This window comes from Elgaria multicarinata, chromosome 1 (assembly GCF_023053635.1).
Source record: "Elgaria multicarinata webbii isolate HBS135686 ecotype San Diego chromosome 1, rElgMul1.1.pri, whole genome shotgun sequence".
Classification (NCBI taxonomy): Eukaryota; Metazoa; Chordata; class Lepidosauria; order Squamata; family Anguidae; genus Elgaria; species Elgaria multicarinata.
The window spans coordinates 108,368,092-108,383,063 of NC_086171.1; the positions used below are offsets into that span (position 1 = coordinate 108,368,092).

General features: G+C 41.3%; 1 protein-coding gene across 1 annotated transcript in view; it reads left to right on the plus strand.

Moving 5' to 3' along the window:
* HMCN1 (hemicentin 1) overlaps positions 1-14,972 on the plus strand; it is a 291,005-nt gene that overhangs the window by 232,091 nt on the left and 43,942 nt on the right. The window contains exons 78-87 of the mRNA XM_063134738.1: positions 1,549-1,656; positions 3,791-3,928; positions 6,220-6,354; positions 7,249-7,518; positions 8,088-8,278; positions 8,926-9,139; positions 11,041-11,175; positions 11,578-11,768; positions 12,417-12,498; positions 13,937-14,206. Of these exons, the coding sequence (XP_062990808.1) occupies positions 1,549-1,656; positions 3,791-3,928; positions 6,220-6,354; positions 7,249-7,518; positions 8,088-8,278; positions 8,926-9,139; positions 11,041-11,175; positions 11,578-11,768; positions 12,417-12,498; positions 13,937-14,206 (1,734 nt within the window). The remainder of the gene's footprint in view (positions 1-1,548; positions 1,657-3,790; positions 3,929-6,219; positions 6,355-7,248; positions 7,519-8,087; positions 8,279-8,925; positions 9,140-11,040; positions 11,176-11,577; positions 11,769-12,416; positions 12,499-13,936; positions 14,207-14,972) is intronic.

Below are 14,972 nucleotides of genomic sequence, written 5' to 3' on the forward strand. Positions count from 1 at the left end.
ACAATCATTCTGAATATGTTTTAGAATTTTATATTCATATTTTTGGAGGAATGTTAATGACATTTTTGCTTTCCTGGGCTGGAGTGTTTGGTTGGAACTAAACATTATCTGATAACTCTTGTTTCCAAATGGCTGTTGCCTTTTCTTGGCTAAAGAGTGGCATAAGGAGGGAGTGATTTGCAGGGGAGAAATGAAGGACAGGAGTAGGGTAGCTTAACTCTCCCAATGCCCACTGTTTTCCCACTCCTTCCTCCTGCTGCTTTTCTTCCAACCCAAGTTCCAGACTCATGTTTGTGATGGAAAACCAAATCTACGATCCTGCCTTGTGAAAAGTGTAGGTGGGAGGAGTTGCAGGAGGAAAGTAGTGGGTAGGGTGGTGGGTTGAGCACTGCTATATGAGATGGAGAAGTGGTTTGCTCGCAAGATGTTTTTTCAGCCAAAAGCTACAGCCATAACCCAAAATCTTATTATAGCTATCGAATAGAAGAGTTGGAAGGGGCCCATGAGGCCATCGAGTCCAACCTGCTGCTCAATGCAGGAATCCACCTTAAAGCATCCCTGACAGATGGCTGTCCAGCTGCCTCTTGAGGGCCTCTAGTGTGGGACAGCCCACAAACTCCCTAGGTAACTGGTTCCATTGTCGTACTGTCTGGAAGTTTTTCCTGATGTCTGGCCGGAATCTGGCTTCCTGTAACTTGAGCCCATGATTCTATGTCCTACACTGTGGGATGACCGAGAAGAGATCCTGGCCCTCCTCTGTGTGACAACCTATCAATGGCTACTGGTTTTGGTAGCTATGTGCTACCTCCAGTAGCAGATGCAGTAAGCCTGTGTACACCAGTTGCTGGGGAACAGGGATGGGAGGATGCTGTTGCACTTGTGTCCTGCTTGTGAGTTCCTGATCGACAGCTGGTTGGTGCTGAACTAGGTGGACCTTTGGTCTGATCCAGCATGGTTCTTCTTATGTTCTTAAATGGTCATTTCCTCTCCCCCCACCCCACACTACCAATCATGGCTTTTGTGTAGTTTCCCCCCACTTCTAAATGGTCAAAATGCCTCTTGTGGGCTTAGTTACTGGCAGTAAGTAGTGGAAGCTAAAATATGCCAGTAGTTCTGCCCCGGCCCCTTTGGCCTTTAGGCCCGCCCACCACTGGAATCCGGTCCCCAAGAGGCTCTTCAAGACATCTCCATACTTCTGCTACCTTCTTCCCATCCTCCTTCAATCAGTGCCCAGCCCTAATGGTCCGCTTCCTTGGGGTTCTATAGTCTTGCACTGCCTCAGTCTATGGATTTAGCTGTGACAAAGAGAAGGAGGATGGATGAACACATTTCTATTTCATTGGGCGTTTTCATCAAAGGCTCAAACATGAGGAACATCTTGCTCCACTCCCTCTGATTTAAGTTTAGGTTATGTGGAAGAATGTCCCACTAGCTTGCACACTCGCTTTACTTTCTTGAAGTGCCTGAGATTTGCAAGTGATCCCTAATAACTATTTAGCTGTTCTAGATGTACCATAATTGATCAAAGTTTCCCACCTCTTCCTTTAGGTGCTATTGAAATAACTGCTGCTCAACTGGACCATGCAGGAAGGTACACCTGCACAGCACAGAATGCAGCTGGCTCTGCCCATCGACACATTACTCTTCATGTTCAGGGTGAGGTGGGAACTTGTATCTTTCTTGTCCAACGCAAAGAGAATTGTCTCCACAACTCCGAGTCCAAGAGACTACTATTCATTCAGAATTGTCAGATGGTACAGTTCTGTTGGGACTGTACCATCAGGCTGCCAGTGGGTATGGATATTGTTTACACCTCCCACACAAAAATCTCTTGGGGTTAAAAAAAAACTAGCGCATCAGGAAGAGAGAGGTTTTAGTTAACCCTCTGCTTGAAATCTAGTTTTCTACAAGCAGGAAATGTCTGTGTATGGTAACATCCAAATGTGCCTTCTCCCACTTGAAGTACCTATACCTCATGATTATTCTGAAATGTTTAGCCCTGTTCTAATTCTAGAACCTATATTTATTTTAAAATGTACACATACCTTTAAAATTTAAATCCTTGATGGCTTAAAGCAGCAAGTTGCTTGTCCTTATGAGTGTGCTTTGTAAATCTACTCCTGAGAAGTAGCCTTTGCTCACCCTCCGTATGAGGATGAGTGAAGGCTAGAATTATTATTATTATTATTATTATTATTATTATTATTATTATTATTATTATTATCATTATTATTATTATTATTATTATTTATTTATATAGCACCATCAATGTACATGGTGCTGTACTATGCAGTTCCAGTCCTATGCACATGTACTTGGGAATAAGCTACACTGAACTCAGTGGGATTTACTTCTCAATAGATAATATGGATGTCCATCATTGGGCTATCCGGTTCTTATTTGGGTCAACAGAATTCTGCAGCATGAACAACTTGCCTTGCATCTATGAGTCAAGCTGTGGGCTGTTCTCCAAACTCAGGGAACTTTTTTGCGCATTTTTTGGAAAATTCTGCAATTTGCGCAAATTTCTGAGCTATTTTTTTTCCAAATTCAGCCATAATTTGCACAAGTTGTTCAGAAATTTGCAGGACGTATTCCTCCTCCTGTAAAATTCTCAGAAAATGTGCAAACTGTGAACAACCTGAAGAGGGTTTTTTGTCCTGAACAGTGGCAAAGAAATACTTCAAATAAATTTGAAGGGGAAGAAGATGCGAGGGAGACTGGAGCAGGCAGGCACCATCGGGGCCTGCTTCAGTTGGACCCCCCCCCCCCACAGGGCTAACTGACATCTTCACCCTGTGGGGAAGAAGATGCGAGGGAGACTGGAGCAGGCAGGCACCGTCGGGGCCTGCTTCAGTTGGAACCCCCCCCCCCCCCAGGGCTAACTGCCATCTTCACCCTGTGGGGAAGAAGATGCGAGGGAGACTGGAGCAGGCAGGGACCATCAGAGCCTGCTTCAGTTGGAACCGCCCCCCCCCCCCCAGGGCTAACATCTTCACCTTGTGGGGAAGAAGGAGCTGTTGGTTTGCCCCTCCATTGGGAGATGAGAGGACAGAGCAGGGCCTTCCCACCAGCCTAAACAGTCTCCTTAATTTCTTTTTATTTTCTCCCTCTTCCCTCCCCATCCACTTTTCCTTGTGTGTCACGTCTTTTTTTAGAATGTAAGCCTGAGGGTAGGGACTGTCTTCTTTATTGATACATTGTAAGCCGCTCCGAGAGCCTTTTGGCTGAGGTGCGGGATAAAAATACTCTAAATAAATAAATAAATAAATAAATAATAAATTAAATAATTGACTTGATAGATCAGTAGAAGAAGAAGAGAAAGGATCATTCAGAAGGAAAGGCACCAATTGTATCAAAAAATGGAAGAGCCTATGTTCTCAAGTGCCAGAAAAAGCTTTAATAACTCTGATGCATTTTGAAAGATATTTTGTTCCTCAGGTTCATGTACATCTTGCAAAATCTTGAGAATGATTCCTCTGTTTCAATCTAATATTATATAATTAGAACTGTACTAATCCTGCGCTGTTTATCTTTTGCATTATATTGCATTTTCTTCTTTTAAATATATGTATTGTATTTTATACTTTAACTGTGTTTTAAAATGGCATTTTAGATGTTTTTTAATTGGATATAATCCGCCCAGAGAACATTAGTTATTGGGTGGATTAGAAATGTACTAAATAAATAAATAACCAATATCAGAGCTTTTTCTGGCACTTTAGATCATTTTCTCTTCTGTTTTTGGTAGACCAGTAATCAGCTCTCTTTTTTTACTCCTCTCTCTAAGAACCACCAACTATTCGAGTCCAACCTGGAACACTTGAAGTTATTCTCAACAACCCAATTCTCTTACCATGTGAAGCAGTAGGCATACCTCATCCTGTAATAACATGGCAGAAGGAAGGGGTCAGTGTTATCACAACAGGTATCTCTCTTCGTCTTATAATTTTCAGTTCTTCTAAGAATATTTCGCAAAATGCAGCTAGAAGGAAACTAGCACCACAATTACGTGCCCTAATTATGTATCCAATTATTTTGCTTCTTTTAAAAATCTATTTTAAGGTGTTTTATTCTGTTTTTATTTTATTTTATCTTGTACACCACTCTGAAATTTTGAATGGGCAACAGTATATAAATATTGTACGTAAATAAATAATTAAAACATCTCCCAGGGCTGATTCACACATGTGTGTACATCAAGTGATGACATTCATATGAGAATAGGCCATTAAAGATAGACTTTTTCATGCTACCTCAGTGTACGCAATGCTTTTCCATGGAGTCGATCCTCCCATTCAGTTGCCAATCACCAAATGTAGAGAAATTAACTGATGAGCATGTGTATCTGAACCAGGTCTAAGAAATGCCTGTGCAAACTTTTCGTGAAAATTCAAAGAAGAGTTTACAACCTCTCTAGGAAACTTATTCCACCACTGAACTACTTGTACAGTTCAGATAGCAGTTCTAATGTTTAACCTAAATTGATTTCACAGCTCTCCTGGAAGGAACTGGCACATAACTTGGGAGTACTCCTAGATCCAGCCCTGTCACTTGAGGTTCAGGTGGCTAGGAGTGCCTATTTTGAGCTCCAAGTGGTTTTCCAGCTGCAGCCCAGTGATTCATGCTCTGGTAGCCATGGGTTTGGATTATTGCAATGTGCTCTGTGTGGGGCTGCCCTTCAAAATGGTTCAGAACCTGCAACTGATGCAGAATGCAACAGCCCAGGTGTTGACAGATAGCATTTGTAGCACTCCTATCACCCTATTCCTAAAGGATTGGGATTGGTTGCCAATTTGCTTCTAATTCAAGGTTATTTGAGCCTCGTGTGGCACAGAGTGGTAAAGCAGCAGTTTCTGCAGCTGAAACTCTCCCCATGGCCTGAGTTCGATCCCAGCGGAAGCTGGTTTCAGGCAGCCGGCTCGGGTCGACAAAGCCTTCCATCCGAGATCGGTAAAATGAGTACCCAGTTAGCTGGGGGAAAGGTAATAATGGCCGGGGAAGGCAATGGCAAACCACCCCACTTTAAGGCCTGCCAAGAAAAAGTCAGCGAAAGCTGGCGTCCCTCCAAGAGTCAGTAATGATTCAGCGCTTGCACGAGAGGTTCCTTTCCTTTCCTTCAAGGTTATTTATTTATTTATTTATTACAAGGCTCTCTGGGCAGTTTACAGTTAAAACCATAACATACAACAAGTCAAGCTTTATTTTTATTTATTTATTTATAAAGCACCATCAGTGTATATGGTGCTTTACATAGTAAAAGAATAAAATAGCAACAGCCTGCCACATAGGCTTTAAAACTTTAAAAATTAAAAAATACCATATAAACTAAAAAAAAAAAAAAAGTCCATGGAATGCCTGCCTGAAAAGATATGTTTTCAGGAGGTGTTTAAAGGATGCTGATGTTAATATGTAAAGCTTTGAACAACTTGGGCTGTAGCTAGACCTAAGGTTTATCCCAGGATCATCCCGGGTTCGTCCTTGCCTGAGCGCTGGATGCCCTGTGTGGCACTTAGATGAACAGGTTTGACCCCAGGACAATCCTGGGATAAACCTTAGGTCTAGCTATGGCCTTGGATACCAAATACCTGAAAGAGTGCCTGTTCCCCTATACACCAGCTCAGGAGTTAAGATCAGCAGGGGCGGCCCTGTTACCAATGCTGCTGCCCTTGGAGGTTCATGGGACAGTGGCCTAGGAAAGGGCCTTCTCTACGGTAGCCTGAAGGCTGTGGAATTCCCTCCCCTCTGACGTGCATCTGGAGCTTTCATTGTATGCATTTCACTGGCAAAGCAAGATGTGCCTTTTTTACTCAGGCCTTTGGAAGCGAATAAAGCATTTGGATTTTGATTGAATGGAGCTTTTGATGGTGGTTTTCAGTTGTTTTATATTGTTTTATCAATATGTATGTTCCCTGCCCTGGGATAGGAAGTTGAAGCACAGATTATATATTTAAATAATATATAATTAATAAATCCATTTGATTTTTTTTACATTCTCAGCGCACAAGGTGTATACTTGTTTCCCTTTACTTTTGACATCCTTGTAAACATCTGAAAATTGCCTTTTCAGCCTTTTTTTTAATATATATATATATATATATATATATATATATACGCAGTTCCTTCAGCCCTTCTTCATATAATCTGTCTAGGATTTAAACTGGCCTTCCTTTATTTCTGTTCAGTTCTTATTTAATACATCCTGTGAATGTGTTCTAGGGAACAGTTTTACCATTCTTCCCAGTGGCAGTTTGCAGATTGCAAAAGCTGCTTCTGAAGATGCTGGAATTTACATGTGTGTTGCTCAGAATCCCGCAGGCACTGCCGTTGGAAAGATCAAGCTAAAAATTCAAGGTAAGTTTTGTACGCAGACTACAAACTTGTTATTGCATGGTTATTACTGACCCTTTTCATACGACATGCGAAGCCACGGCGGTTAAGCATTTTGAACTAAACATTATGGTTTAGTGTGTCGTGTGAACCATGACTTAGGGCCCTTTTCAGAAGACACCTTAAACCATGGCTTTAACCATGAGGAATAAGGCTTTTTGCTGTGGTTTAAGGTGTCTTCTGAAAACAGCCAAGCTTTCTGGCTTAACCACCATGCTTAAAGCCATGGTTTAAGGTGTCTTCTGAATGGGGACTTAGTGCGTAATGTGAACCATTCCTAACCATGGTGGTTACATAACCACAGTTTAAAATGCTCACTGACCATTTGCTGCAAAAGGGTTCTCGGCCTAACCATGGCTTAGTGTGCCAGCTGAACCGGGTCTTTATTACCTTAGAAAGCATTAAGCGTAATTCTAGAATGTTAACTGAGATTTATCCTACTAAACCTCCCTACGGAATGCCTCGTTAGCGCCTCACCAAGGAAAAACATGCAAACAGTAGTATAGTTCACTTGGCAATGCTTCCATTTGTCCCAGTGAAGGCTGGTGGCTCTGATTTCAGTCAGAGCAAGTCAGAAGTCTAATGGAGCTATCCAAAGTTCGGAACTTCTGATTGGTTCTGACTGAAACCCAGAGCAGATTTACTATCCCATTGACCGATTGGAGCCATCAGCCTCCCCTGTTTTGTCCCCTACCCATGAGGAAAAAGAGGTGGAATGACAAGAGAGGTACCTGGTCAATGGAGGAACCTGGTCAACAGTGTTCCCAAAATAGAGGGATGTAAAAGCCTGTGACCCATAGTCAGTGTTGCCCCATTGTCTTCTAGCACTGTAGATTCAAACTGTTAATTATCTTCCAGTTCCTCCAGCTATCAAATCTCATCTTGAAGAATATGTGGTGGTTGTGGATAAGCCTGTCACACTGCTGTGTGAAGCAGATGGCTACCCAGCTCCTGAGATTGGATGGCATAAAGATGGACAGAAGGTCCCAGAATCCATGAGGCAACGAATTCTCAGCACAGGGGCTTTGCAGATTGCATTTTCTCAGCCTGGTGACACTGGGCGTTACACATGCACTGCTACAAACGTGGCTGGATCAAGCAGCTCCAATATGGAACTCACTGTGCTTGGTAAGTAGGATTAGAAGCGGAGAACACGAGCTGGGCAACTGATCGTGGTGAAAGCTAGTAGGGTGGCAAGTTTAGGTTATTGTTTTTCAGATACTTTATTTCTTTTTGTACATATAATCACACAGTCCCAGCTGTAATCAATAGGCTGTTCCACTCTAGCAACACTAAAAAGGCTTCTGTTCATGTTGGGTGTAAGGATTTCAGTTTCACACAGTGATTAACTAAAAAATAGCCTTCTAGTCCAAATTATGGACTTATTTCTAGTTCCCATATTCTCTATTTTAAATTACTCTCGTCCCACAATTGTGCCATTTCCTCTCATTTATTTGTAGAATGAAGCAGTCCCGGTTCTATGCTATATGTCCTCTCTGCTTTGAAACCAACCAGGTCAAACTCTCTCAATAAATATCCACCATATGGTGTCTAATCCCCTTGCATTGGGACATACTTGTGAATATTATTACTGACACACACAAGCACAGACACACACACAGACACAGAGCTCACTGTCTAACTTTGTAGAAGTCTAATGGCGCATGTAATGATGTTCTTTTTAAATCTTTACACAGTCCCACCTAAGATACACCGTACAGAGAACCACTACACCGTTGTTGAACATTCACAAATTGTTATGCCATGTGTTGCTGATGGGATGCCTGCACCATCCATGAACTGGAAGAAAAATGGCATTCTTTTAACGAGCATGATGGGGAAACGCACAACTGTGCCACATGGAAATCTCATTGTGGACAATGCTGTGGTAAGTAAAACGTGCTCAAGTCAGATAGAAGTGAAGACTGGCCTTTTTTCTCTTAGTCATGGATTTTGTTATTTGAAGACGTTAAATTCAGAAATGTGCTGAACTCTGTTTGGGAAGAGTTCAGCACTACACCCCACACCACATAGATCATTTTGTGGTTGTCCTTGGAGATTTTTTTTTCTTGCCACAAAGAGTTGGACTGTGGGGTGGTGGTGGGAACCCATAGCTCAGTAGCTCTCAAGCCTTTTACCTTGAGATTTTGGGTAGAAATTGATTTTTTTCTGTTGCTGGAGCTCATTCAGTTAATCAGACTTAATGGGGCTCTATGTGTGGAGAGCCTATGGAGGTAGAATCTCAGAGAACTGCTTCTCTTTCTCTAAATCACCTGTAAATCCAAAGCCATGAAGAAGACTCAACCTAGTAGTAGATGGTGATGAGCCAGTGGAGGCTGGTAGCTCTGAATTTGGTGGGGCTGTGAATCCATTCTGGGTTTCAGTCAAAACCAGCCAGAGCCCTAAAAGAGCTATCCAAGGTGTTGAGCAGCTTTTGGAAATGCCCCCTTAGTGCAAATGGCCGATATATTTATTAAAGTAGATTGCATTTTGTTTAATTTTTTAAAATGTGCCATTCTTTTTTTCTGCGTACAGCCTGAAGATTCTGGCAGCTACACCTGTATTGCCAGCAATGTTGCTGGTGAAGATGCCCACACTGTCAACTTGACAGTCCATGTGCTCCCCACCTTTACTGAGCTCCCAGGAGATGTGGCTTTAAACAAAGGAGAACGGCTTCAATTAACTTGTAAAGCAACTGGAGTTCCCATACCCAAAATCATATGGACTTTTAACAATAATATTATCCCAGGTGGGTTAATCTAGGGAAGGATAATTTGACAATATATTGTGAGATGAGATATGGGAAATGCAGGTTTCATTTTAGATATTTGAATTGTTGACATGGAGTTAGTACGTGCGTTTGGGAACGATGTCATTTGTATCTTGCAGTGTTCTGGTGCAAAATGGGCAAGCGATGATCAACTTTGGTTGGCAAGGGAGTCTCAGCGTTTTGAATTAAAAAGAACTCTTTACTAGACCAAATGGAAAAGCGACAAAATGTCAGACAGAAAGAGCAAACCATGGGCCATCTCATGTAAGGCCATTATCTAAGCAGGCTGTTCCAAAAGTGGAGCCCACCATTGTTTCTATTCTGGAAGCAGCATTCACCCCTTGCGCAATGGGGATTTAGGGCTTCTTTTAGGAAGCCTCAAAATGAGCAGAAACTCTCATTTCTGGATTGGGACAGGTTGATGGAGCTGCCTTATGTGAGCTCTGCCAACCGGCCCCAATCCAGAAATTAGTGTTTCTGCTAGTTTCCTGTTTCCAGAGGAAGCACTAAATCTCCATTGCGTGGGTTGTGGGTGCCACTTGCGGCATGGCTCACTTGGATACTGCCCAAGATGTTTTAGAAGTTACACAATATATAAGCAACATATCATGAATTATGCCAGCATGTGTTTTTAGCCCTGCTGTCCTTAAAATAAATGCTCATGCAGGCGTGATTGCCACATGCATGCATTTGAAGGAAGAACTGCTCTAATACACGTAGGTGCAATTCATCTTCTTGTGCAGGTTCTGCATTTTGTACTGTAATGAGCACATATTTGCATGTACTGTCTATGATAATCCATAGAAGGATGTGGGAGATCCATTCTCAGTCATCTGGTATGCATCCACCCAGCCCTCTCCAGTAGCTTCTTGCAGTAGTGATTAGCTTCATGCATCTTGCGTGCACATGAACACATGTTAGTGGAAACACAGAAGAATCCCAAATGCATGGAAGATTATTAATTGATTGATTTGATTCGAGTTCTGTCCCAGCTTTCCATCTGCCCAAAATGGCACTCAAGATGGCTAACAACAGTAAAACCAAGAATTAAAGCAAAAACGTAATTGAAACAATCATAAAGTCAAATCAACTAAAAGCACAATTAAAAACAACAAGAACTAAACAGCACCCAACCCAATAGAACCCCGTTCATCAACAGGAAAAATTAAAAAATGAACGGTTCAGAATAACTGTGATTGCCTTTAGAGTGCTATCAATGGAATCGTGTGTACATAGGTAACTTGAATGTGCACCTCCCTGTCCCTGAAATAGCTTCTGCCAAATCTCCACTATCGCTGCAGGACAAGGTCTGAGAATGGACTTTTTGCCAAGGGCAGGGTGGGTGTATTGTGAGCCCCTGTATAGATCCTCTAACAATACTCCACATCCATTGTAAAAACTGCCTTTGACATGCATGTTGGAGAAGCAACAAAGCCCAGTGAGTACTGACATACTAAACTCATTGTTCGGGTATATATTACTTCTTTCCATCATCCTGAGGGTCTGGGATATCTCCCACCCCACAAGATTATATAACACATTGAATCACTATTAAAATGTAAGATGCCCTATCTCTTAAAACCACTGAACATCTTCTTAACTGTCAGCACTGAAAGCCTTTGTTTCCTGGTCATGCTTAGGTAAATCTTTATTAGAAAGCAATCAGCAAAATATTCCACAAAAACAAGATGAACTGCAAGTAGAACTAGGAACAGAAAGAATGGCTAATGATATCCACCCGTGTTTCTTGACTACAAAGCTGTACCTTCTAGCATATGGGATACTGGACATCCAAACCAATGCTTGAAAAATATATAGCTTTATTGAGCTTTACTGAAGTTGTTTTAATTTTTGGTGGTTTGCTTCTGTTTTTCTGCCAGCACAATATGATGATGTGAATGGACTTAGTGAACTTGTTATCGAAAGAGTGTCTAAAGAGGATTCAGGTACCTATGTGTGTACAGCAGAAAACCTGGTTGGTTCTATCAAGGCTCTTGGATTTGTGTATGTTAAAGGTATGTATTACTGGTAAGTTTGGGAATAATTTTATTGACTCCTAGTTTCACATTATGTCTAACATCAGTATCATAGATGGCAATGGATAATAACGGAAATAGACTGCTTATTTGTTTGTTTATTGCATTTTTATACCTCCCAATAGCCGAAGCTCTCTGTGTGGTTCACATAATATGAAAATAAAAAAACTCCCATCAACAGTCGGACAAGATACCTCTTGTTCAGTGAATAATCAAATTCAAAAATACAGTTCACAAAACTGGATTCATTTTTGCCAAATTTCATGTTTTAACATCTTTATTTACTATTTTGAATTCATGATGAGTTTTCTACATATGTTTGCTTCAATTTTCATTTGATCTCTTATTTTATATGTATTTATTTAACCTATTTCCCCCCAGAACCTCCGGTCTACATGGGAGATTATCATTCCAGTAGGATTGAGCCCCTGGGTGGCAATGCTATTCTCAACTGTGAAGTTAGAGGAGACCCGCCTCCAACTATCCAGTGGAGCAAAAAAGGCGTTGGCATTGAGATCAGCAACCGAATTAGACAACTTGGCAATGGATCCCTTGCCATCTATGGCACAGTAGTGAGTCAAGGCTCAAATTGGTACTGGTGAAATAAATGAATTAATTATTCAGGATTTATCACTAATTTTTGTATCCCACCTTTCTTCCAAGGAGATCAGGAGGACAGAGTTAAGACTATCCCATTTATCTTCATAATAACTCAAGAGGCTAGGAGTGAAACATAAACTAGTGTTAATATCCCTTTCAATATTTATAGGGTTGGATCCAAACTTAGTCATACTTAGAGTAGACACATTGAAATCCACAGACTTAAGTTAGTTAAGTCCCATGGCTTTAAATGGGTCTACCTCAAGTATAATCTAATCTGGATCTAGCCCGTAATATATTTTACATGTGTGTTTTATAATGTACTATTCTACTATCTCCTGCAAACGGAATTCTCAAGCATTTCTATGCTACAGTATCGTTTCTAATCTCTCAAGCTACAATCCCAGCTATTGATATACATTATGGCATTACAAACTTTCTGCAGCCTTTATTATGTTGTAGTGGATCCCTTCTTGTTCATCTATCTATCTATCTATCTATCTATCTATCTATCTATCTATCTATCTATCTCACTATTTCTAAGACAGGAAGGAACAATTTCTAAGCCAGAAGACAATTCTGGATTTATCTCTTGCCTAACAAAATGCTTTTTTCTTCAGAATGAAGATGCTGCTGAATATACATGTGTAGCTACAAATGATGCTGGTGTGGTTGAACATCATGTCACCCTAACATTACACAGTAAGCCACAAAAGGATATTCATACTCTTATACTGGGAGGTCTAAATGTCACACTGCTGCTTTCAACAGAAATTAAACTTATTTATTCATTCATTTCTCTCTCTCTAATAGATTAGGTGGCCAATATCCACCTAATCAGCTTCATAACTGAGTCCCAAATAAGGTGTTTCCCACCTTGATGTTGCTTTCACCCATGATTCCATCCATCACCTGTTAATCTGTCCCAATGAAAATAAACATCCCTTGTAGAAGGGCATCATGGTATCGGGTGATGGAGGGCACGCTCAGAGATGGGAGACACCAACTAGGGATGCTTGAGGAATTCAGTCTTTGCCATTTCTTATGTGAATTGTCCTGATCCACCCAATAGTCCAGGAGGTGTGGATTGGGATGACTTTCAGATTATTTTTCAGATTTTGCACTTATAAGAATTTTTGCAGTGCAGGTCTTGGCTCAAAAAACACATCTTAGGAATTTATATTTTAGGTTAACCTACTTTGAGAACAAACATGTCTAGAAGTGTGTATTTTTTTTTTAAAGAAAATGCATTCAAAAAAATTTAAATGCATATTTAATAGGATGTTTGTGCAGAATTTTTAAGGAAAAATGCACAGGTCATTGTGGAAATGGGTTGGAAAGGATATGTAAACAAACATGAGAAAATATTCATTAGGAAATAGACTAATATGTTCATTCCTATTATCCCTGAGGCTTCTCGTCTTTCCAAGACAGTGACATTTTGACATCAGCATCATCTTTTTCCACCAGAGCTTGTGGGAGTTTAACTCAATATGAGCGCAAGTGGAAAATAATGTTGCCAGTGTCACTATGGTGGGAGTGTGCTTTTCTTACTGCTCAGCCCAGCCACTGGCTCGGAAGAAAGACAGGCCGTGCGGGCATTTCTTATTTTTGAGGGAGCCTGGTACCTTGATCCCTTGTTGAAGGAGAGGGCACAGCAGGTGACAGAGAAAATTGGGCACTTACAGCCTTCCATTTGAATTCTCAAGCACCCATTAAGGTTTCAAGTGCCCCTTAAAGTTTTGAGAGCTCAAACAGATCGCTTGATGTACAAGGCTGAGTACAAGGCTGCGTGGCCATCTTTAAACGTTAAGCCAGCAAACGTGGTAAACAATGTGAATCTGGGTAAGGGTGCTTAACCCTTCCCCAATCTGACACTTTCCCCCTGCAATCTCTATTGGTCTCTCCCACACCCCATAATAACAAAAGGGACTTTGACTTCCTTGTTGCTTCAGGGAGATATAAGTGAGAACACAATAGTAAGTGGTCCCTGTCAAAATTTATAACCCCCTCTTTATTTCCAATTCCCTTATGAATAAAATCTTTAACATACCACTGATCATATTGAAGAGGGAGTGTTGGAAAAAGGGAAGAGATCTCAGTGATATATCGCAAACAGGGAACATTCTGTTTATCTTAGGTGCACCTGTTATTACAATTGAACCAATAGAGACTATTGTGGATGCTGGAACCACAGCAGTGCTGAACTGCCAAGCAGAAGGAGAACCTCCTCCAACTATTGAATGGTCTCGCCAAGGCTGGCCTCTTTTTAACGAGGATCGCATGACCGTTTTGACGAATGGCTCCTTGCATATTGCAGTCGCACATAAAGAGGATACTTCTGAATACGAATGTGTAGCTAGGAACCTCATGGGTTCTGTACTTGTCAAAGTGCCCTTCATTGTCCAAGGTGGGTATTAACACCAGGTTGGGGAAGGGTGATCTGGAAGTAGCACGGCAACAGACTGTAAGTCATTTAGGAAATCTATGGTCTTGAAAGGCAGCATCAGGAAGGTTCTTAAGCCATCGGTCTTCCTCATTTTCATATACAGGACCCACTATTGTTCATGGTTATATGTGCAACTCAGTCTTCCTTCCATTCAGGTTCTTAAAACATCCATACATGGGTGTTACCAGGCAGACTTCCACCCAGGACCTACCCTGCTTTGCCATGCAAATAAAATGATAGTGGGCATCTTCAAGTGGGCATTAAGCCAGTGGAGACTGGTGCCTTCGATTTCAATGGGGCTGTGATTTCATTCTGGGTTTCAGTCAGAACCAGACAGAACTCTAAAGGAGATATCCAAGGTGCTGAATGCTAGTCCCAAAAATGGATTCAGGACATTGGAAAGCTCCTTCAGGGTTCTGGCTGGTTCTGACTGAAACCCAAAATGGAATCACATCCCACTGAAATAGGAGGCACCAGCCCCCACTGCATTAAGCTTAATTTACTCTTCTTTAGTTTTTTTTGGGGGGGGGAGTGTCTTTCTGTTTCTCCTTCTTTTAAAAAAACCCAAAAAACAAAGCAGCAGCAATGGCCCTCTGTTATGACTCATATGTCAGGTCACCATCTAGTTGTGGGTCAAGACCCACCCACTGAAGACTAATGGCTGGGGTAAACTGTTTTTAAAAAATGTCTGACATTTTCAAGTGGTTTTTTTTTAATAAGAGACAGG